This window comes from Haemaphysalis longicornis, unplaced genomic scaffold (assembly GCF_048455015.1).
Source record: "Haemaphysalis longicornis isolate Haplotype H1 unplaced genomic scaffold, Haemaphysalis longicornis Haplotype H1 scaffold_3, whole genome shotgun sequence".
Taxonomy (NCBI): domain Eukaryota; kingdom Metazoa; phylum Arthropoda; class Arachnida; order Ixodida; family Ixodidae; genus Haemaphysalis; species Haemaphysalis longicornis.
The window spans coordinates 192,439,912-192,462,161 of record NW_027526335.1 but is presented as its reverse complement, the minus strand read 5'-3'; the positions used below and the strand labels follow the sequence as shown (position 1 = coordinate 192,462,161).

General features: G+C 47.5%; 1 protein-coding gene across 7 annotated transcripts in view; it reads right to left on the bottom strand.

Moving 5' to 3' along the window:
• Mtd (TLD domain-containing protein mustard) overlaps positions 1 to 22,250 on the bottom strand; it is a 190,968-nt gene that overhangs the window by 4,701 nt on the left and 164,017 nt on the right. For 6 of the 7 annotated variants that reach the window (XM_077704981.1, XM_077704982.1, XM_077704983.1 and 3 more), the window contains 7 exons: positions 20,097 to 21,736; positions 18,059 to 18,085; positions 14,633 to 14,789; positions 11,805 to 12,132; positions 9,960 to 10,070; positions 5,526 to 5,774; positions 1,674 to 1,747 (listed from right to left, as the gene is read on the bottom strand). In XM_077704981.1, coding sequence (XP_077561107.1) covers positions 1,674 to 1,747; positions 5,526 to 5,774; positions 9,960 to 10,070; positions 11,805 to 12,132; positions 14,633 to 14,789; positions 18,059 to 18,085; positions 20,097 to 21,736 — 2,586 coding nt within the window. The remainder of the gene's footprint in view (positions 1 to 1,673; positions 1,748 to 5,525; positions 5,775 to 9,959; positions 10,071 to 11,804; positions 12,133 to 14,632; positions 14,790 to 18,058; positions 18,086 to 20,096; positions 21,737 to 22,250) is intronic. The other variant, XM_077704980.1, reaches the window with a different exon arrangement.

The following is a 22,250-nucleotide window of genomic DNA, read 5'->3' as shown; positions in this document are numbered from 1 at the left end:
ATAGAAACACGTCACTTCTCTACTGAAAGAAAAAGCTCTCGCTTGCTTGACAGATAGCGGCATCTGGTGAAAACTAGGTAAACCAAAACGTGTTTTTTGTTCATTGTTTATTTTAGTAAAGAAGTGGGAAAGGAAAGCGAACTAGGTCGTTCGGAACATTTGTGCAGATTTCTAAAATTTTTCGTACAGGTACACGACGATTTTTAAGCCCGCGGGACATGAATTTGTAACTCCCACAGAAATGTGATCAGGCAAGTCCCCCTTAAGCTGCAAGTAATATGCCCTGGACAATGGCAAGTGCCCAGCAGGCCGCCACTTCGACGACAACAAGTGTAGGTGGCACTGGTGCAACCAGAAAGACCCCTTGGAAAGCACGAGCAGCACATGATGCGCTTTTCGTGTGCAACCACAATCTGACTCGCTTATAAACCAGGGGAAAAATTACTCTTGATTGAGCTGCACCCCACAAAAAATTCCACCGGAATTTGGAAAAAACGAATAAAAAGTGTGTGTGTGTGTGTGTGTGTGTGTGTGTGTGTGTGTGTGTGTGTGTGTGTGTGTGTGTGTGTGTGTGTGTGTGTGTGTGTGTGTGTGTGTGTGTGTGTGTGTGTGTGTGTGTGTGTGTGTGTGTGTGTGTGTGTTGTGACTTTTGCACAAGTTTATGGCATTGCCAATGGACTGCTGTTTGGTAGCATTACCTTTCACTGCACTACAAACCTAGCCTAGCCACAAAGACCATTTTGCTGTCATGGACGACAAAAGAGACGTATTGTCACGTAGACAAAGAGAACGCAGCTGTCTTAAAGTAAAACCAAGTTTATTGGAGCGAACTTGTGCTCCCCTAACACCTCAAATAATACAGGCAGCAAAGCAGCAGTCAACAAAGTGACGTGCGAAAGCGAGCGCGACGATTCGAATGCCACAGCATCTGCTCTGCAGGAATCTATCACTCGGCACGAGGGTTTCTCGAATAGTCAAAGTGTATCCAGAACACTGTAGATCAACGAAGATTATTCTAGGCTGTTCACGTTAGTTCCGAACGCTCTCCCTATCAGAAGAGATAACACATGCGGCTCAGAAAGAAAGAACGGAACACGCGCCTCCCTTGGCACACAGACAACACCGGTAACACAGACCGGTGCAGCCAGGCAGCAAAACCAAACATAAATAAAAAAACCCAATGCATGGTTGTTTATTTGTGTGTACGATGGAGGTGTGTGTGAGTGTGTGTGATGGAGGTGCCACTGGCAGCTTTTGCTGTACTTGTAATTTTGCTTGGCTTGCTTTGCACCTCCTTTTGCCCTCGCTAGTGTGCAGAGAGTACATTAGCAGGCCTCATTCATTAATTGTGGGGTTTAACGCACCGATGCTGAACAGGCGATGAGTCGCACCGTAGTGGAGGGCTCAGGATTAATGTTTACCACCCGGGGATCTTTACCGTACGCCAAAACCTCGACACACGGGCGTTTTTGCTTTTCGCCTCATCAGAAAAGCAGCCAGCGCAATTGGGAATCAAACCCGCGTCCTTGAGCTCAGCAGCACAACACTTTTAGCCACTGAACCACTGCGGCGGGTCACATTAACAGACGAGTGGTTCAATAGCAGTAGTGCTGTCCGCATGCAACACAGAACAGCCTGCTCGGGGAAGAAAAATGCAGAACAGATTTACTCACTCTCCAGCCCCAAAGGCCAGGGAATCGGAGTTGCCCTTGATGAAGTAGACATTGTCACCGGTCCATTTGTACAACTGCACACAGAGCGAAAGGGGTCGAGGATTAGCGTCACGACTGGAACACCAGGGCAGGAAGAGGCTACACAATGATAAAAGGTCAAATTAAACTGCAAACAGAGTCCATTAGGACTGTCCGAACAAGCAGAAGTCCTGAACATCAAAGTGAATGTGCCAAATTATAGCATACATTTTGCACACTTTAAACTGTTGCTCGACCTCACATGATATGCAAGCATTAGGAACCCATGTCCAAACTGGGTGTCTAATCATCACCAACAGTCTACTCAGGTCCATTGCAGGAAGAAGCTAGGCCTCTCCCAATGGTTTCCCGAGTCCATTCTCTGCCTTTGGATTTCCTTGCTCCATCCCTCCGTCTAGTTATTGGCCTTCCCCTTCTTCTAGACCCATCTCTTGGCGTCCACCCTGTCACCCTATTTGTCCACCGGTCGTCAGTTCGTCTCACTACATACATGGACAGCCCAAGTCCGTTTCTTTTTCTTTACTTGAACTAGTTTGTTCCATGATCAAGGTAGCTCCTTTCCTGTCCCTCAGTGCTACTCCTATCATTATTTGTTCCATGGCCCTTTGGGCTGACCCAAGTTTGCTTGCCAGTTGTTTATAGTGAGGTCCCGAGATTAAGCTCGGTACGTCATCACCGGCAATATGCACTGGTTGTAGATATTTCTTCTGAGTGATAACGGTAGCTTACTTTTCGTTATTTGGGAATGCTTGCCGAGTGCCCCCCCCAGCCCATACCTATTATGTGCCGGATTTCTCTCTCGTGGTTGGGCTCAGCACTAACCATCTGCCCGAGGTAGTTGTATTCTGTTGCTTTCTCTAGCGTTTCGTTTCCTAAGCTGATGAAGACTTTCTTGGCATGCTTATACCTCATTACTTTAGATTTATTCAAATTTATTTTTATCCCCACGGCTGTGCTTTCTGAGTGTACCGTATTTACCCGATTCTAACACGCACTTTTTTGCCGGAAAAATAGGCCGAAAAATCGCATGCGCGTTAGAATCGGATATGAAACCGAAACTGCCGAAACAGCGGAAATTTCGTCCCACCCATCGCCATCTCAAGATGGCACCAAGGCTTCTAGAGACGATTTTTCGGACGCCGGAAGCATGGGCGCCGAGGCTTTTCTGTCGGCGTTCGCAGAAATTGTCAAATCGTTCCACTTGCGCGCTTGATAACAGCAATGGCAGCAGTGGCTCTCACGCGTTCAGAACGAGCGGTCGGCTGAAGCGTGCACCTCTGGAGAAACTCGCGGGATGGGCGTGCGAGGCATGGGCCACGATCCCATCGACCATGGTTGAACATTCGTTCAGAAGTGGCATCGCGAACGTGCTTGTCGGCACCGAGGATGACATGTGGTCAGCGGAGAGCGACGAGGAGTGAGATGAGCAAGATTACTTCGGGAAATAAATCGCCCGTTTCTCTCGCATTCGTTTTTCTTGCTCAAGTTCCATGCGCGTTACAATTGGAGGTGCAAGTTTTTTCGTTTTTTTTTAAGCAGGAAAATCGGGTGCGCGTTTGAATCGGGGGTGCGTTGGAATTGGGTAAGTACAGTAAATCCTCAAGCATTGTTTGCCTGTGTTCTCCATTCTCACTCAGCAAGACTATTGTCGTCCGCAAACCTTAAATGGCTCAAATATTCCCATTCCCCCCTTATCCTTAATCCTGTGTTTTCCCAGTCGAGCTTTCAAAATACCCCCTTTCTTTCCAGTTTGTTTTCCAGTTGTTTAGTGAGGTGTCAAGTTTCAGCACCACACAGCAGCAGCTCTGGACAGCCCTGGACAGGGAAGACAGGCTGTGAAATTTCCTGCAATACACTGGGGGACGGCGATGGCGTGGAAGGCAATTGTGATGCTTACAAGCTAGGGTGGTTCACATTTGAAATTCCACTAGTGTGCAATTCTGTTAGTACGCACAAACTAGCTCGAACCATCACGTTAAGTCACATTTGAAACTTTCAAATACTGAAGCGAATAACATAATATTCGTTTCTGCTATGGACAAGAAAAGGACTTAGAAAGCTGAATGCTTTTAACGTATCTTCAAGTTTGAAAACGCAAAGGGACAATTGTTTCAATGAACCCGGATACAGAATAGTATGCGTTGTTCAAAACAAGAAATACCAGGCTAAAAAAATGCGAAAAAATTAATTTGAGATTTACTGGTGGATTTTTAATAATGCGTGATCAGCTGGCTGCTCTCTCGTGCGAACTTGAGGCTCGGCTTGCCGTGCACACCTTGCTCTGGGCTGCCACATCCAATGTTCATGTAACAATAAATCGTTTTCAGATTCCTCTCCACATTTGATATCGTACTTACCCGATTCTAACGCACACCTTTTTTCCGCAAAAATAGGCCGAAAAATCGCATGCGCGTTAGAATCGGATACGAAACCGAAACTGCTGAAACAGCTGAAATTTCGTTCCACCCATCACCATTGCCATCTTAAGATGGCGCCAAAGCTTTTAGCAACAATTTTTCGGATCTAGGCGCCTAGGCTTTTCTTTCGGCGTTCACACAAACCGTCAAATTATTCCACTTGCGTGCTTGATAACAGCAATGGCAGCAGCGGCAGCGAAGGTGCGCCGCTTCCGCCGCTTCCGAGCGGCTCCCACGTGTTCACAACGAGCGATTGGCTGACGCGTATGCCTCTGGAGAAGCTCGTGGAATGGACATGCAAGTTGTGGGCCACGGTCCCATCGAACATGGTTGAACGTTCGTTCAGAAGTGTGGCATCGCGAACGCGCTTGACGGCACCAATGACAAGATGTTGCGGTCAGCGGAAGGCGACAAGGAGCTCTTGGAGAGCGACGAGGAGTGAGATGAGAGATTACTTCGGGGAATAAATCGCCCGTTTCCCTCGCATTTGTTTTTCTTGCTCACAAAGTTCCTTGCGCAAACGGAGGTGCAAGTTTTTTCGGTTTTTTGCCTGGAAAATCGGGTGCGCGTTAGAATCGGGTAATTACGGTATATTTGGACTCAACCAGTGTTTCAATGTTTCAGGGTATTTTGCACATAAAATGCATGCAAGAAAAAAAAAATCCCTGCAAAACGCAAAACACCCATTCGAGGCCTCCACATTGCCAATCGATCACAAGCCTTACGTTGAGCTCTCCAACATCCCAATGTTTGATGTTCAGGACCTGCCTGTGTTGCAGCATTGCTTTTTTTGGTGAAGCAGAGAATTACACCTTTTTCTTTTGCCACAATTTTTCTTCCCTGATCCTGTTTACGAAACTGAACACACCTGAGTTGTTTGATCCCTCCCTGATAACAGCTCGGCAAGTTTGAAATGGGCGCTGCACCGTACCAAAAATGTAACCAATGACTCAAACAAGCACACATCATTCATAGCGCTCTAAGGCAACGAAAAGGTTATTAACAAGCTGAGCCAATTCATTGCTGTTAGTAGAGATGCGTGGATGAACACAGTTTACTCGAGGCAAGCAGGGGGGTTGGTTACGTTGAGGACGGCCAAGTTACGGACGTGCCTTTGCGAGGAATGTTTTGCAATATAATTCTGGAATTATTTGCAAGAAGGGCAGATGAGGCTTCTGCTCTCGCCAACTACAAAAAGCCCCGTCCCGAACTTCACACGTAAGGTGAAACAGGACTTGGAATGACAAAAGCTGGGCAATGCTGCATGGGTGCAAATATGAACGCTCAGCATTACACATTAAGCCCTTTTAGCTTAGTTTTTCCCTCAGCTTGTTCCAAGAACTTTGACGACGCAGAGGGGAAAAAAACGAGGAGGAGAAGGGAGGAAGGGGCTCGCCTTGAACTCTGGGTGGAAGGTGAAGAGGAAGGACTCCCCGGTGCCGTAGAAGTGGTCGCTCATCCTCAGGGAGCACGAGGTCAGGACGCCAAACACAGCACCCTCGGTGTCCAGCACGGCGAGCAGGATGGGCGACTCGATCTTGAGCATCTCCCGGTACAGGGTCTTGAGGCTGAAGCCGTGCTTCAGAGTGCTGTACACCAGGGCCCACGAGTAGCTCTCCGCACGCGCCGGAAGGTGCTTGCACAGCTGAAATGTTGGGGGAGGAGGGCAACCAGAACGGGGGGCTCACACACACGCACGGGCAAAGCAGCACACGAAACAGAATGCAGAGGGCTGAGCAGTTTTGAGACCACTGGCTGAAACCAATTCCTGCACTGCTTCTCCCCCCCATTCAAAATTCATCAGTGATTATTTCATTGACCATTGAAGCAATCTGAACTAAAAGCTTCCGAAGTAGCACAAAAATGATTCGTTTTATACCAAAAATTTGGAACCAACATGCCTGCTTTCTTTTTTTAACAATGAAGATGTTTAGCAAATCGTTATTTTTTGTGTCCGCAGTTAAAAATAGCAAGAAAATTCCAGGTGCACGTGTGCACGTGCCTCATGCCCGGCAGTTAAAAAAAAAAAAAAAAAAAACTCCGCGCACTCGTGTGTGCCTGCCCCACGGCGACCGCTCAGCGTTCCCGCCGCACGTTTGTCAAGCCAGGCATACCTAATGAAAAAAATTGGCCAAGATTGACAACAACAACAACAAAAAAAACTTCCAGCCTTCGCCATAATCGAAACGAGAAAGACATGTCATAGCGTACGCCCCTTCAAGGTGATGCCCAATGATTGTCACCTCCAGAAAAATGAAGGAAGCTCACACTTATAGCAACAACGATGGAGTAAAGGTCGTTGCGGCAGCAAAGAAAAAGCAAATCGGCTGCAATCCTGCATTAAAACCATTGTCATGGTTGTGAAGGCTGCGTGCAGCTTCGCTACCTCCAAGTCTTGCACGTTAGTGTGAGCTTCCCTCAATTTTTCTTTTTACTGAACCCTTGGTTGCTCTTATTACTCGCTTAATTTCTTTTTTTTTCAGTGGTTCGAATATATAGTCTCAGCCTACCACTCGTCTCCACCCACACACGGCCCGCATTAGTGTACAAACAAAATAAATATATAAACAGAGTAGAAACTACTTTTATCACAAAAAGCACACAGCACGAATCAATTGGTAACGTCTAGGAGCACTACACTTTCCTTTCGATTCGGAGTGAAAAACAGGCACTAAAGTGCTCATTCAAATCCTACAGAATCCTGCGTGTCAAATCCACGCATGGCCTATGAGGCAATGGACTACAAAATAGTTTAGAGGAGTGGTGGATAGAACAGCCACTGGACAGTTCCACGGTGGCCGGCCACGATCTTTGACACCGCTTGCACTGTTCGGCAGCTGAGCTAACTCTAGCTAGATATTGTTGAGCTATTAAAAACCGTCTCATGGCGGCTGATGATACCACAAAATGATGCATCACTGTCAGCAACACACACGGATTCAGTTCCATACTCTCTCAAAATGACCCCAATTCACTTCTATCCTGCATGACCTGCATCTTTCCCCCTCTAAAGTGCGTAGGAACAATTGCGGGCAGAAATTTTCTTCCATTTATTTTTCCAGGGAGTTGATTGATTGGTAACGATTATGAGGTTTAATGTGCCGACGCTACACAAGCCATGAGGCACGCCGATGAGGCTTTGGATAAACTTTGACCACCTGGGGTTCTTTAACGTGCGCCGAAATCTCGAACACGCGGGAGCTATCGCTTTTTGCCTCCATTAGAAAAGCAGCCGCTGCCGCCGAAAATCGAACTCGCATCCTTGGGCTCAGCAGCACAACACCTTAGCCACTGAGCCATCGCAGTGGGGTTCCGGGGAGTTTGTCGTCCGTGCAACAACTAAGGCTTGGCAATTTACTCTTTCGTTACAGTGGAAAAACGGCCGATTTTGAGTGCTTCCACGAAACTATTTTTTTCTCTTGAGCTAGTGGACACATTAAGCATTGGTATGCATGTAATTGTAGCTTATAGATTGCTCTTACAAACACATAGCAGCAATTTTGTGAAAGGTACAATTACTTACAGTTTATTCGTCAAGTAATCAGAAAAAAATGCACAAAAAAGTATACACGCAACGTATATAGGCGATTGTAATGAGCCTAAAAATTATTTTAGGAATTCTAAGATATACAAATTGTTCCTACATTTCTTGGCTATGATTCAATATATATATCAACGCTGTACACCAAGTTTTTTATTTTTGTGGGCCCCTCAAACTAGCGGAACTGACGGCTGTGCCAATTCTCGAAGCCGCTCGAGTGCAAGTCGGTCATGCATCCAAGCACACCTTTTTGTGTTCCGACACAAAATCCTTTTCATTTTAATGGTAAGAAACGAGAAAAAAAATCCAGCGCTCTTGAGAAGTGTCGCACATCGCTCCGTAGCAGTAATCTGACACGAGTGCCAGGCTATCATGAAGGTGATAACACGATATGACGCGGCGGATTGGGCAAAATATCCCTACCGTACATTGTCCAGACCCTACACATCAGTGTGTAAAGCCGCAGTCGTCAGATAGGAAGCCCGTTTTGTTTAAAAATACAGTCCAAATACAGTGGACGCCATTTTCACACAACTCGCCACTATCGCGAGTTCAAATTTCACTCTTGGCGCGGTCTATGCACGCGAAATATCAACAAAACATAATAAAATCGAAAAATGAGTTGTCAATAAATACGCCAGACGGCGTTAGTTGTCCACCAGGCGCCATTCTTAGCTTTTGTGGGACGTTTGAAATCATCGGACACCGGCGTCCAATGGCCTATGGCGCCGTACTGAAAGACTTAAAATGCAAACTTATCACAGATTACTAGGAGTGTGTGAATACTGAATCAAATCGAATATTGAGTCGAACTGAAAAAAAAAAATAAAAGCTGGATATCAAGTTGAATATCGAATATCAATTTTTTTTTACAGGCTTCCAATTTTCTGAAGGTTTTTGTGCAACAACAGAAGCTACTTTGTATGTTTGGGAGCCGCGGCGTTGTTTTTACGACCCGAAGAACGCACTTTTCAACTCATTTGCAGCTGCTTAGTCGCCGAACCACTACAAGGCGGTACCTCATGAATCCTGAACGGGCGCGATACGCGTTGAACAACTTGCACTAGAGTTGCTGTACTGCAATCGTAAGCGATGACTAGACAGCGCCTTGTAACTCCAAAGTTAACACTTTGCAGGCATAACAACACGACGCGAAAGCACGTCACAGCCACAATCACGGACCATGGTCAGGCACTTCTTTGGAATCACATGGCGAGCGTAAACAATATGTTGCGGAAGAAAGGCTCACGATTTAGTTGCAGTTCACGAGCCTGCACTACACCGTGTACGGGCACTTTGCTACAGCACCACGATCAGGGAACACAATAAGGCACTCTTTCATAAGCCCATGGTCCATGACGCGGCACCCGTGGCAAACATCAAGGATAAGTGACGGAGCGTTGCGTTGACCGCTCGTATGTTCAACAAAGAGGTAGTAAGACTGTAAAACTATCGCGCTACTTTGTCCCTTGTGGTCTAGAACATAAAAAAAACGCAAAAGCATACTCCAAGTGCATGCAAAAAAAGCCTATCTTTTCATAGGCTTTCTCAAAAATACAACAAAAGCTGCGGTGGTTGCTTTACCGGAAGTTGCGCTAACGTGTAAACAACCGGTCGCAGTATTCAAAATGGCGGCCAAAGTCATGGTCGACAGCACGGTGGAAAGATCTTATCGACGTTACTATTGCAAATTACTTTGTGCTGTGGAATAAAATTTATGGCCCATACAAGGTGTGCTCATTGAATACACGGTTTAGATAAAGCTTGCTGAGTAAGCGGGAAATGAGCGGACAGTGTAGCAGCAGTGCTCCAGTGTGCACCGACATCGCTCGACTTTGCAGAGCCGGGCATTCAAAAACCATACTTGACTATTCGAAAAATCGAATTGCAGATATTCGATTCGTATTCAGATATTCAAGTATTCGCACACCCCTACAGATTATACTAGGAGTGCACAGATTTGACTCCAATTAAGTACGGATAATAAGACCAAGCCAAACGTGAGATCTTTTATGTTGGATGCGTACACAACTTCTACAGGTGACAATTCTTTATGAGCAAACATACCTATGAGAACATTTTAGTGCATCACCCATTGCACATTTCTATTTCTCTTCATATTTGCACTCAATGAGAAAACAATATGAAAGACATAGTATGAAAAGACGTAACGAAGTGCACTGAAACGTGTTCAATGATAAAGAAAGCTGCAATAGCTGGGGTTTTTTTTGTTTTTTTTGGGGGGCAATTTTGGAGGGAGAGGTAAAGGGAGGAAGGCTTGCCACGCACCTCCCTGCGGTGTTCCTCAGTGAAGATTTCAGTCGAATCAAGCAGCTCGGGCAGCGGCAGGTCGGCCAGGTCCACCAGGGACTCCCTCCGCGCTTCGCTCATGGACACCACCTAAGAGAGGAGGGAAGGGAAGAGGGTGGCAGAGGTGAACCACAAGAACAATCATGCGCTCGTCATTTTCACTGAGCGCTCAATGAACAGACATTCATGGCAGACGTTTGCTACGACAGCTCGAGGCCTGAAGATGGCCTAATGCTGAGGGGTAAACTCAAAATGCATCTGCTAAGCCCTGACCCTTTTTCTTTCTGAATGACAATAGAAGTCTGGAAGGGAACAATTCTGTATACCTTTGTCATTCCCATGCAGTAAAAGTAACCCAAGCTAAAATCATCAGAAAAAAAAAAATGGAGACTACCGTATAATGCGGAATATAGGTCGAGATTTTTCACAGAAAAATTGGCCGAAAAGTCACCCCTCGACCTATATTGCAGTCACTGAAAGTTGTCATCTGGCGACCGGGCAGCCCATCGAGCCCATCCAAACCCCAAAGGCACCATCGCCACCACCATCAATCGGACGCGACGCCATCTTTGTTTTGTTGCTTCTCTCGCTGTCGGTGAATGTGCGCGTGCTATTTTCTTCTTGCTCAAAATTAGTTTAGGCACTTGGCGCCAGTTCACAGCAGCATTTAAAAGAAAAGTTGGGGGTTTTCCAAGGCCAATGACGTGTCCGCCTTGCGCCAGTTCGGTATCACCAAACCAAGTGTTGCTAGCGGCGTTAGCTGAAGGGGAAGCTCTCGGTATGCAACGCTCGGAAGACCTCGTTTCATGGGCGCTGCTCTGTGCACCTGTGCTGCTGTACAAAGGGGCAAATTTTGTCCGCTAGCGTCGTGCGATGTCTCTACGAATGGATAGCCCAAGATGTTTGCTGACCGCCTGCACAGACTGGCTGTCGCTCCGGTCTGCACACGAGTGTCCCATGCTTTGCGCTCGCTTCACGATCACATGGCGAGTGTTTAAGAAGTGCTGCATAGGCAATTCCCTGGACTGCACCGAGGACGACCTGCTGTGTGGGCGACAGCGAGCCAGAAGCAGTCGTCCGACGATACTTCAGACAGTTTTAAATGAGTAATCTGAGACAAAACAAGTTATAGTCTCAATAAAACTGGTTTGTAACTAATTTTTTTTTTTTTGCATTTTTCGGCTGCAAGGTAAGGGGGTGGACCTATATTCCGCCTCGACCTATATTCCGCATTATACGGTAGTTCCACACACAAACACATACACAGCTGGGCACCATTCTCTCACACGCGAGCAGCAACCAAGTTTCACAGGGGCCACAAAAAAAAGGGTCCTGCTCTGATGAAGAGCTGAAACCACACATATGACGACTACCGAGTGTGTGGCAGTGGATTTGCGTAGAAAGGCGAACATAACACGGCTTTTCCACAAAGTAAATTTGAGATGGAAGCTTGCACATGGTCAGAGAGCAATTTCGTTTTTTCTCTTCATTGCTTTTAACTTCAAGAAGGTTTTTAAAAATCAATCTTCTAGTGATATAGTGCAGCATGGTAGTCCACCACCTGCTTCAGCAAAATCATTTAATTCACTGCATTCACCATCAATTTAATTCATACAAGCATCAAGGCCAGTGCAGAAGACCTAACTCCCTTATATCCCGATACTGCAGGTTATTGCGCAACCATAACGTATTCGAAACTTTAGAATACCGCAGCAAATAACATACACGACATTCAATTCCGCTTCAAAGCAAACAGCACTACTAAAAAAATTGGAATATCCTCGGATTTCAGCAGTGCTAACAAACAGAATAACAGACACTTGCCTCCCAGTCGCCAGGGGACACCGCGGCCGCCCCGCCCGGTGCAGTGGCGGCCCCGCTGTCGAAGAGCTTGAAGAAGCGCAGGGCGCCACCCTTCTTGGAGCCGTGGTGGCCCCACTTGCTACCGCCCGTGCCGGCGTCGGGGGTGTCGCGCCCTCCCACCTCCTCCGTGCCCCCTGCCACGCCAGCGCCCAGGCCCATGAAGAGGTCGTAGTCGTCGTCGCCGGGCTCGGGCAGCGGCTCGAAGCCCCGGGCGGCCACGTCCACTGTGTGCACGTCGCCGTACACCGAGGGGGCCCACTTCTCCAGGAAGTGGTACAGCTCGTCCGCCCTGGCAACGAGGGGCAGAGGGAGACGACGGTCTGGTCAGGCGCAGTTCGATTGCGGACACTGATTTCATAAGATTTATTAATGTCTTCAATAAACACGCACTGGGGTTGCCCTCAAAACTGGTGCGGTGCACAGTGTTCCATGACAGTGCACACCAGGGGCAGTATTCTCATAACTGCCCCTTTTGAAAACGTCCCTTTTGCGTCCCTTTCATCATGACGTACTTCCGGTTGAGCAGTGGGTGTTGGCAGGAGGTTTGCCGCGCTTGCGGTATGTCACTTCCGGTTGTTTGCTTTTCACCAATCAGAGCTCGCCAAAAGGGACACTTTTGAAAGGGACGCAAAAGGGACAAAACTCGAGAATACCGCCCCAGCACGGAGCATTGATCGAGGACGAACTGAGCGGTCTCTAGGGGTATGAGAGCAACTTGTGAAAGCGTGAGAAGTTCCAATAAAGCAGCTCAGTAAGACACAGCGCCGTTGCAAACTGATATTTATTGAAAGCCACCACACAACCTATATCACTCCCACATGTGTGACAACGTACTCATACTAAACAGCCACTTACAAGCTGCTTCTCGTCTTCCGAGAGTCCCTCGAGCTACGGCAAAATGTGTAGGCCCTTCACGGTTTAGGCCCTCCAGCGACTGCGTGCGATTCCTCATTCGAACAAATTGAATGCAAAGCTCCATATTTAATCCTACTGGCTGGCGGATGCAGACTTCTTTTGCGATGAATGTTCGGATTGCACCCCGGTGCACCATCCGACTCTCTCGGAGCGCTACGGGGCAACCTAAACTTGCCCCGCGACCGTGCTCCCTGGTTCATCAAGAACATTGATTGATTGACTGTAGGGCTTAACACACCGACGCAACGCACGCGATGAGGTGCGCCGTAGTAAAGGTCTCCCGATTAATTATGACCACCTGGGGATCGTTAACGTGCACCAAATCTCGAACACTTGGGCGTTTTTGCTTTTCACCTCCATCAGAAAAACGGCCGCCGCGACCACGGATTGAACCCACGTCCTCGTGCTCAGCAGCGCAATGCCTTAGCTGCTAAGCCACTGCAGCGGGTAAAATGGTAAAATGATAAGGTACAGAAAAATCCAGCTATAACCAACGTCACTTTCAAATTGTACTATACAGAAAGATCCAAGGCACACTAAAGTTTTTTCTCATTCCTACATGTTTACTCTGATTAAATTTTTTTACGCAGTGGCATTCAAATGCAGAAATACACCATAGCATTTCGCAACTTTGTTAGCAGACACAGCTCGAGGTTACGTTGAGAACCATAAGGCAGGGTGCACAGCCAATATTGCAAATGCCAAAAAGGCACGCCAACAACTTCGTATAACGGGCACACCCACGAATATGAGCTAAACTTCATGTCAAGAAATTAGTCCATTATACAAGATACTAAAGTGGGGATCACTGACCAAATCAAAAAGTGACCCCCAATTCGTAATAAGTCCCACCCTGGCCAGATGGACTTCTGTCGAACCCCGATACCCTGATAAGATAACGTTCGGTGAGGGACTGCAAATGCCGTGCAAGAACGAAAAGGTCATTGTTGATCGCAAGCCACAAAGCACTCGTCAAAACACCAAGGGCAGTGTTGTTGGTATAGTCTCCAGTATGGGCCTGTTACAACCAAAATGATTGAGAAATGCCACAATCTTCAATTTCTCACACTCGCAGTGGAACAAGCTGTCCAGCTCCAGAGTGGAATCTTGTGAATGTTGTCACCATGGCGGCAGGCAAGCTTCGGCCGTACCCTGAGCGGGCAGGACTTGTGAAACACTGTGGCCACCAGTCACTGGCACTGATGTTCGTAACTGAGCAAGCCCGGCGCGCAGTGTGGAAGGTGAAGCAAGCCATCAATCCTGGCTTCACACCCCGTCACACACTATCGACTCGCTCAAATGGGACAACGTGGAAGACGGTGAAACTTGTACCTGCCGCGGTAGCTCAGAGGGTAGGGCTTTGTGCTGCAGAAGCCACGTGATAAACGTTTTTGAAACAGCTACAGCATGCTGATGTGACACTATGCCACGACGTGAGAAAAACAAACAAAAAGGAGGAGGGTTTGCTGAAGGGCCAGTTGGTACGTTGTACTTGGAAGAAAAACAGTGCAGAAGACAGGACAAAGCAAAGAACCACAAACCACAGGCGCTGATGAACAACTGAGTGCTTTATAGTGCACTGGTCGCAAACATCTGGTGCCGTAAATGCACATGGTGGATTACGTTTTTGTCACGAGCTATCGTATTTCAATTTGATATGTTTTTGCGCTTTTTTCGGTCTTCCATCTTATCCTATATTTATGTTCCTGCTCCAATAAAGCGTTCACTTGTTCGTCAGCGCCTGTGGTTTGTGGTTCTTTGCTTTGTCCTGTCTTTTGCGCTGTTTTTCTTCGAAGAAAAAAAAGGGGGAGACAGAAAATGGCCGTGGATGTGGCGAAGGGAAAGTGGACGATGGACGGGGGCGGAGCACCCACCTGTTGCGTGGGATGCCGAACCAGTACTGTGGCCGGATGCGTCGCTTGGCGCTGACACTGATGGAGCACTGGACCTTCTTGTGCAGGGGCCGCCCCATGCGCAGGCACAGGTACAGCAGCGTCGCCTCCGACGCCTGCGCTGGCCGAGGGACCAGCTCTGCACGACGGCGCACCACCCCAAGGGAGGGAGAGGGAGACGCGTTAGTGTCATCATCATCATCACCACCAGCCTATCTACGCCCACTGCAGGGCAAGGGCCTCTCCCACTGATCTCCAATTGTACCGGTCCTGTGCCAGCTGTGACAAATTTATCCCCGCAAACTTCTTGATCTCATCTGCCCATCGAACTTTCTGCCGCCCCCTGCCACGCTTGCCTTCTCTAGGGATCCACTCGGTTACCCTTAATGACCAACGGTTATCTTGCCTTTGCATTACATGCCCTGCCCACGTCCATTTCTACTAATATGTCCTTAACACGCGTTTGTTCTCTGACCCACTCCGCTCTCTTCTTGTCTCTTAATGTTACACCTATCATGTTCCGTTCCATTGCTCGCCGAGTCGTCCTCAACTTAACGCGTTAGCGCCTGGCTCCACAAAGGAACACTGGTGTTGGACTACAAACGTAGGAGCCGAGCCGCTTGCGTTAGAAGCAGAGCACCCACAAAGTCTAAATTACCCCAATTGGTTGCAATTCAACCAAGCGCTACCACACTAGGAAGCACAGCGTCGCTGTTGCACGAGTGCTGATAGAATTGCTTGCCGCACAATCGCCCATTTCACTGACAGCCACACGTATTTTGAGACATGAGACCTATTTGCACATTCATGACCACAGCAACAGTTTTAACTACCCCATGCCGTGGTTTTCTTTTCGCTAATCACCCACTCGCGACAGAACCTCGTCCCCACAATTTCGACGGCACCATTTTCACCCCTGCAGGCCACCACCACTCTCCTCCTCTTGTTCACAGCACCGCACCACCCTGCCTGCTTATCAGCTTTGACCTTGAAGTGGGTTGCACAAACTTTACTTGTAGCCACGCCGTGCATATGTCGAAGGACTTATCTTATTTTTAAATTGCGGAAGGAAGGAAAACATCAGCAGCATTTTTTGTAGCTGCATTGAATTACTGCAGTGATGTGGTGCTTTCGTGCAATGCAAGTTGATGCTGTATTCCAATCTACATAAGCTCCCTTTAAGATGCACTCGAAGGGACCACGAAAATGCGTTCGTATTATCAGAAATTCGTCTTAAGCGGATGTTTTTTGCATTGTGCACGTTACAAAAGAACAAAAGTGTTGTTTGGCTTAACCACGAAATTCGTCCTAACAAGAGTCTACTGCATTTAAAAGTGGCCCTACGGTTCATTGTTGTCAGTCATCTTTTAGATAGCCACGAGACAGGTCAACAATGCCTAGACAACATTTACAACTTCCTCAAGGAAATACAAGAACTCGCACTTCCTGGATGCTTTTTGCAACAATTATAGTCACTCGTCTTGCATTTTTGCAGTAGCTGAATGGCCACTTCACAACGGCAGCCATCAGGGCTGTGTTTGATGACTGTACTTTTGTGCAGCAAATGACTCCAATGTCTCGTGATTACTGCCACATATGCCAAAAAAAAAAAAAGTAAAAAAAAAGTAAAGGTAAATAAACTTGCCAGTCAATTTTCCTTCCATTACAGATAGGGCAACGTGCAACAAAAGTTTATAAAACCAGCTGAGAAACTTCCAAGACTGCACTTACCCCTCTGTTCTTTTTTTTTTTTTATCGTATCAACAGAAATACAGTTTGGAAAACTACTCGACGATAAGTTACCACAAACTCGAATGCCCCAAGTTTATCTAAACCAACTCCAGTTGCTAAGCGCACTGCGGTTTCTAGTAGTTAAGTACAAAGCACCTTCGCTTGCAAGTGCAGGGATTTTCATATCTTGTCTCCGTCAAAACACATGGCTACTACAACCTCACTTGTAGTAGATAAGACTTCTTTATTGCTGGCTCCATTACATTTGGTAGCTGAAAAGCACATTCCTTCACATTTCTGCATGCTCGCTTGAATAGAAGCTCCCAAAACAGCAGTCACAAGCGTACGCCAGAAACCTTGCAAGTAGAGGCTAATAAGGCATAATAAAAGCTGCGTTTCCAGATCAAGCTCACTCTTAACCCTACGTTTGCATTCACAAACTGACCTTAGATATTTCCAAGATTAAAACACCAAATTAAACGCTTACACCTACCATAACGTTGCATGCTTGCTGAATGCGTGTAAGGTTAATGGCAGACGTACAAAATCAGCCCACTTTCGTAGACGTACTAGAATTAATTTACCTGGACAACACTCACGGTTGGTCAGTTCAAGCTAATCATTCATACCACAAGCTGCATGCAGCACTGTGGAGGCTACATTGGTGTCCGATAAAGTGAGGGCGCCTAACTTGCCTTGAAGGGGGTTTTGAAAGGACCTTTCAGCCTCCCCTCTCGGCAGGTGGAACCGCAAGGCCCCGGCGCCTATTCTTATTTTCTTTCATGGTGAGTTAGGGGCCCTCAGAGGGCACTTTATCGGACACCAATGTAGCCTCCACAGTGCTGCATGCAGCTTGTGGTACGAACTATAAGAAAGGTGCGCCATCACGGAGAAGATACAGGAGTTTGAAAAAGTGGGAAAGCATCAATCCGTACCAAGCCAACATCAAAGACAAAGAACACGGTGACATGCTTTCATGAATTACACATCTGCGCCACACATTCATTCATGTACAGACATGCACGTCAGCAGTAGTGAAAAATCCCTGCGGTTATGAAGCAGCGATACAAAATAAAGGATGAGGCAAAATGCGCATCATTAAAGCGCAAGGAAAAGCATCAGGCTGTTTTTGCGCAGTCCATGCAAATCACAATTCCTCCACCGTAAGCAGTAGCAACGTGCTATTGAGGACAGATGCAATGCGAAGGAAAAAAAAATGAAATCCAAACACTGAAACCCATATTGAACGCGTAAAATGACAGACAAGTCACCAACTTTCTAGCCAGACCCAAAATGCATCCTGAAATGAATCCCGCACTGTTTAAAATGTTGGTGTTCACATTTCATTCACTTCTTTTGGTGTATACGGTTCCGCAGAAGCAAAAAGAAGTAAGACCGCTTCCGCAGACAGTCTTGGATTGTATTGGATTGCTTTGGATTGCTGCAGCAGGGACGGCAGTGAAAAGAAAAATGCGGCAGAATGGCATACTGCAAACCAAAAGACCAGACACCAGGGGGGGGTTGAAACGGAACAGGCTTTCCCAAGCAAGAGGGTTTTAAAAGGCAAGGAATGGGGAAAGGCAAGAAAAATCGAAAAAAAAATAAACCAAAATAGCTGCCAAGGAGGTTGGAAGGGAGGCGGGAAAGCTTTGGCCTGTGGTTCATTTCAGTACTAACCGTTGTCGTCAAAAAAGAATCCCATCTCTGCACAGTCCACGGTCGAGAGCAGGGAGACACGAGTAGTAGAAGAGAGAGAGAGTGTGGTTAGTGCGCGAGACTCTTTGGTGCTTGAACACGATGCAACAAGGCTCTACGAAAACAGCGACACCGTACGAGTGGTGCCAGCAGAGAAGCCGACAAAAACTGCAATGACTTCAAAAGACTGGCGTTGCAAGCGTTGAAGTCCACCCGAACACTTGCTGCCCGGCACGGCACAAAGTGTACCAGCTCAAACAGAGGTGGGAACAAAGCTTAGCCTACGTGTTCACCCGTTTGTGCATCCCGCTCTCTCCAGGGGTTCATTTTGAAATTTGTCTACTCCTTTACCTGCCCGATCTTGTAGTTAGAAAAGAAGCACCAAACTTCGCATTAAAATTTGCATGACTTATTCTGATGTGAACACCTTGCAGACAAACTGAAACTTGTGTACTGTGTTCACAGTCTTTAAAAAACGAATTGACAACTTCAGCCTTTGAGTGCTTTTCTTGACAGAAGTACCCACTCGAAAAAAGAAATGTGCTCAGTGAATTGACCGATTAGTGAAACAGCTCTGGCCCTGACAAATAACCCGACAGAAGTCACAAGAACTAGTTGCAAAGTGCAAATAACCCGACAGAAGTCACAAGAACTAGTTGCAAAGTGCAGCAAGGATTAAGCAGCCACAATCATTGGCTTGTTTGGTCAGTTGAGTTGAGACAAAGTACCACAGGCATTAATGCTTATATGTAAACATGCTTCGTCTGTGTCCAAGCAAAACACATTACCGGTTCAGTGCGACAGTGACTAATAAGATGTTTGCCACAAAAACAAGATGTTTGCCACCATGACAGAACCACAATTTCTAACGAGTTTGATCCAAACTCAGTTCATTCAAGTGTTCAGTTGCCTGGATGTCTTCATAACATACAACAAGTGCAAAAGCAATACCCGTCGTTTTAGTTGAGATGCAATGGGAGAGTTTAAAGCTTTTGTGTTTAACAGCTGCCTGCCCATGCTTCTTCTAATCAAAAGTGCACAATCAACACTTTCAAATAAAAAATTTGGCGTTTTCCCATTCGAATGCGGTGCGCCATCTACTGAGCAGTAAAGACGCTTACATACTCTTTGGTTTTTTTTTTTCTTCAGTGCACCGCAATTTTTTAAAGCCCCGCTGGTGTCATGTGACGGGCTCTCGGATATACCGAGACAGCGTTGACATGGCGCGCTCCAGCACCGTGGAAACGCTGCATTTTTAGTGATTTCGACAATTCTACACGACTTTTTGAATGACATTAGCGGCACTGACTCCCAAGACAATTTTTTTTCTTGAGGAACTGCTTTGCACAGAGGCACAAAACCCACCAGGGCTAACATTTTTTTTTTTTTGTAAGTCAAGAAATTTTAGTTCGGCGTTTGATACTTGCAGGAGTTTTGCACTGATAATATATGTACAAATTCTGTATCTTAAATTTTTTGTATTTTTTCTCTGTGAATTTGTTTGTCCCAAACCTTTTCTATACGGCTTTTCTGTTTAAAATTTGTTTGAAACAATCACCACTGCAAAGAAAATTTACTCTTTTACAATTCGATACCCTACACTTATATGTTGCATATTTCATGCAACCGGGAAAAAAATCGTTGGCTAGACTGCCCAAAATCACTGCTTTTCCTGAGGGCAGGAAAGTGTTAAGGATAATGCGGTCTTTTTTTCTACGCAACCGATTTCAACAAGCTTTACATCCTGCCACAAACTTAAGGCTTTCTTTTGCCCTCCTGGCTGCATTGAAATGAAACTGCACTTTATATTAACTGCAATATCTTCGACCATGCAAGCAGCAATAATGGCATGCCAGGAGAATAAGTGCCGAACAACTAATCTCCTTTTATTAAGTATGAACTACTCGTTTTTAAATATCTATTCAGCCAATTTGTAGACCACATCAAACGTGGGTCCAAATTGCCACCTTTTCATCCAACAAAACAACTTTACTGGTTGGAAAAGGAAGGGCGGACTCACTCTCAAATGCAGCAAACAGCTCGGGCTTCTCTTCGACCATGTTTTTGAGCCAGACGTTGGCATTCTCGGTCCGCGATGGTGGCCTCTTCTCCTCCTCTGCCGCCGGCTGCGGCTGCACCTGCAGCGGCGGTGTTGACGGCGGCGCCTCGTCGGCTCCCCGCACGAATATGCCCGCCGAGAAGTCGGCCAGCGACTTTGGCGACGAGGCAATCATCTTGGAGATGGAGTGCGTGTACGATGAGATCGACTCCATGGGGTTCGAGAGCCGCTTGAGCACGCGCTCGTGCGCAGACTCCGGGCCCTTCTCGGTCAGAATGCCGCCCTCGGCCGAGGCCCACTCCCGCATGCGCAGCGTGACGCTCTCCGACGAACTCCCGCTCCGCAACCCCGCCTCCGCATTTGGTGGCGTGTTCGCCGCCGTGTCGCTCGACGGGTCCACCTTGAATGTTGGACTCAGCATGCGTGACCAGCGTCCCGGTTCGGGCAGGTTTTTCGCCGACGACGGAGCAGGTGGAGGCGTGAACGACTTCTCCCGAAGACTGCCGCCCCTGCCGTCCGGGTCTCTGCGCAATGCTGAGGAAGAATCCGGTGCTTTCTCGATGGGCCTGAATGAATACTGGTCCGCCGTCTGCTGGCGTTCCGGCTTTTTTGCCACGGCCGCCACCTTCTCGTTCTCCAACCCACGATCTTTCTTCGGTGATGGCGTCTCAAGTGCTGCCTTCGCACCCGGCGCCGCCGCCTCTTTTGCCGGCTTGTCGCTCGGCCCTTCCGTCAGCACCTGGGCATTGACAGAGCACAGTTCGGAGTGGAGCTCTGCCTCGCCCTGGAGGCCACCTGGCGGTGTCGGCTTGTTGGCCTCCTCCTCCCCCGTGCCCACTTCACCGGCCTGCAGCTGGTGCTGCCTCACCTCAGCCGATTTATCCTCCGAGGGAGGCTCCACCTCCACGACCTTCACAGCTCTCTGGACATCAGATTCGCCTTGTACTGAAACACTGCAAACCCTTAGAGGGCTGCTTTTGGCTTTGGGGACAGCGCTGTCAACTCTCTTCTGCCCCTCAGTTGGTGATGGCTTGCTCTCAGATGCCGCTGCGCTAGACTTGACAACTTCCGCTTCCTTAGCCCCAGCTTTCAGCTCTTGCGATGCATTGCTGGCAGGTCTTTGTACCGTGGCCTCCGCACTTGAGGATGCGTTGCCGACCGCGACAGGCTCCACAATCTTCATTTGCTGAGTCTCCGAAGCAACATTTTGGGAAATTTTGTTCTGTGGCTGGCCCACCGATACCCCAGGCAATTCACTTCCGCCGCCAGGCTTACACGCCAGCGAGATGTCCCCTTCCAGAGGTGTCGTAGGGGACGAAATAGAAATAAGTGCGCCTGATTCGCTTGTCTTTTGATCGGACGTGGACTCTTTGCCAGCGGCTTCTTCCCTCTGGCAGGGCTCGGAAACGGGCATTTCCGTTCCCTGCACAATGGGCTTCACCTGCGCGTCACTGGCCGGTTGCCCCTGAGGCAGTGCAGCCTGCTGCAGTTTAATGTCGATGCCACGTGCAGTTTCAGTTTCGGCTGGCGGCTGGTAGTCAGCGGGCCGGTAGGGTTTCTCCAGCTGCACACTGCACAATGGGTCCAGCGCAGTAGAGTCCCTGTAAAGCACAATGAGGTTTCAATGGCTGCAAACTTGCAAACACCAACCCCAATCCTTAAAACAAAACCCCTCCAGAAAAAGAAACTCTGCACGAAAAGCTCCCGCTGACACGCACACACAAAAAAACTCCCTCTGCAAAAAATGACCCCCAAAAAGACTATAACCCCAAGAAACATATACAACTAAGCTCCATGGGAAAACTCAAGGAGAACCCATTCAAAGCAATTGCCCGAGGATTCCCAACTATTAATAACGGAAAACCACATGACAAACTTGAGAAATCTCCCTACCAAGAATTGAATTAAATTGAATTGAATTTGTTCCAGCACAAAAAAAAATACACGATGAAAACATTACAGGAGGAGGTCCCAAAGTCGGTGACTGTTGGGGGGGACCTCCTATAACTAATAGGTGGGGTAACGGTGCGATAAAGGGTTCAGTGGTTCAGACTATAAAACGAGTGAAAACAACATCAGCATAAACGCAAGCAAACTGATACATCAAATATTGTC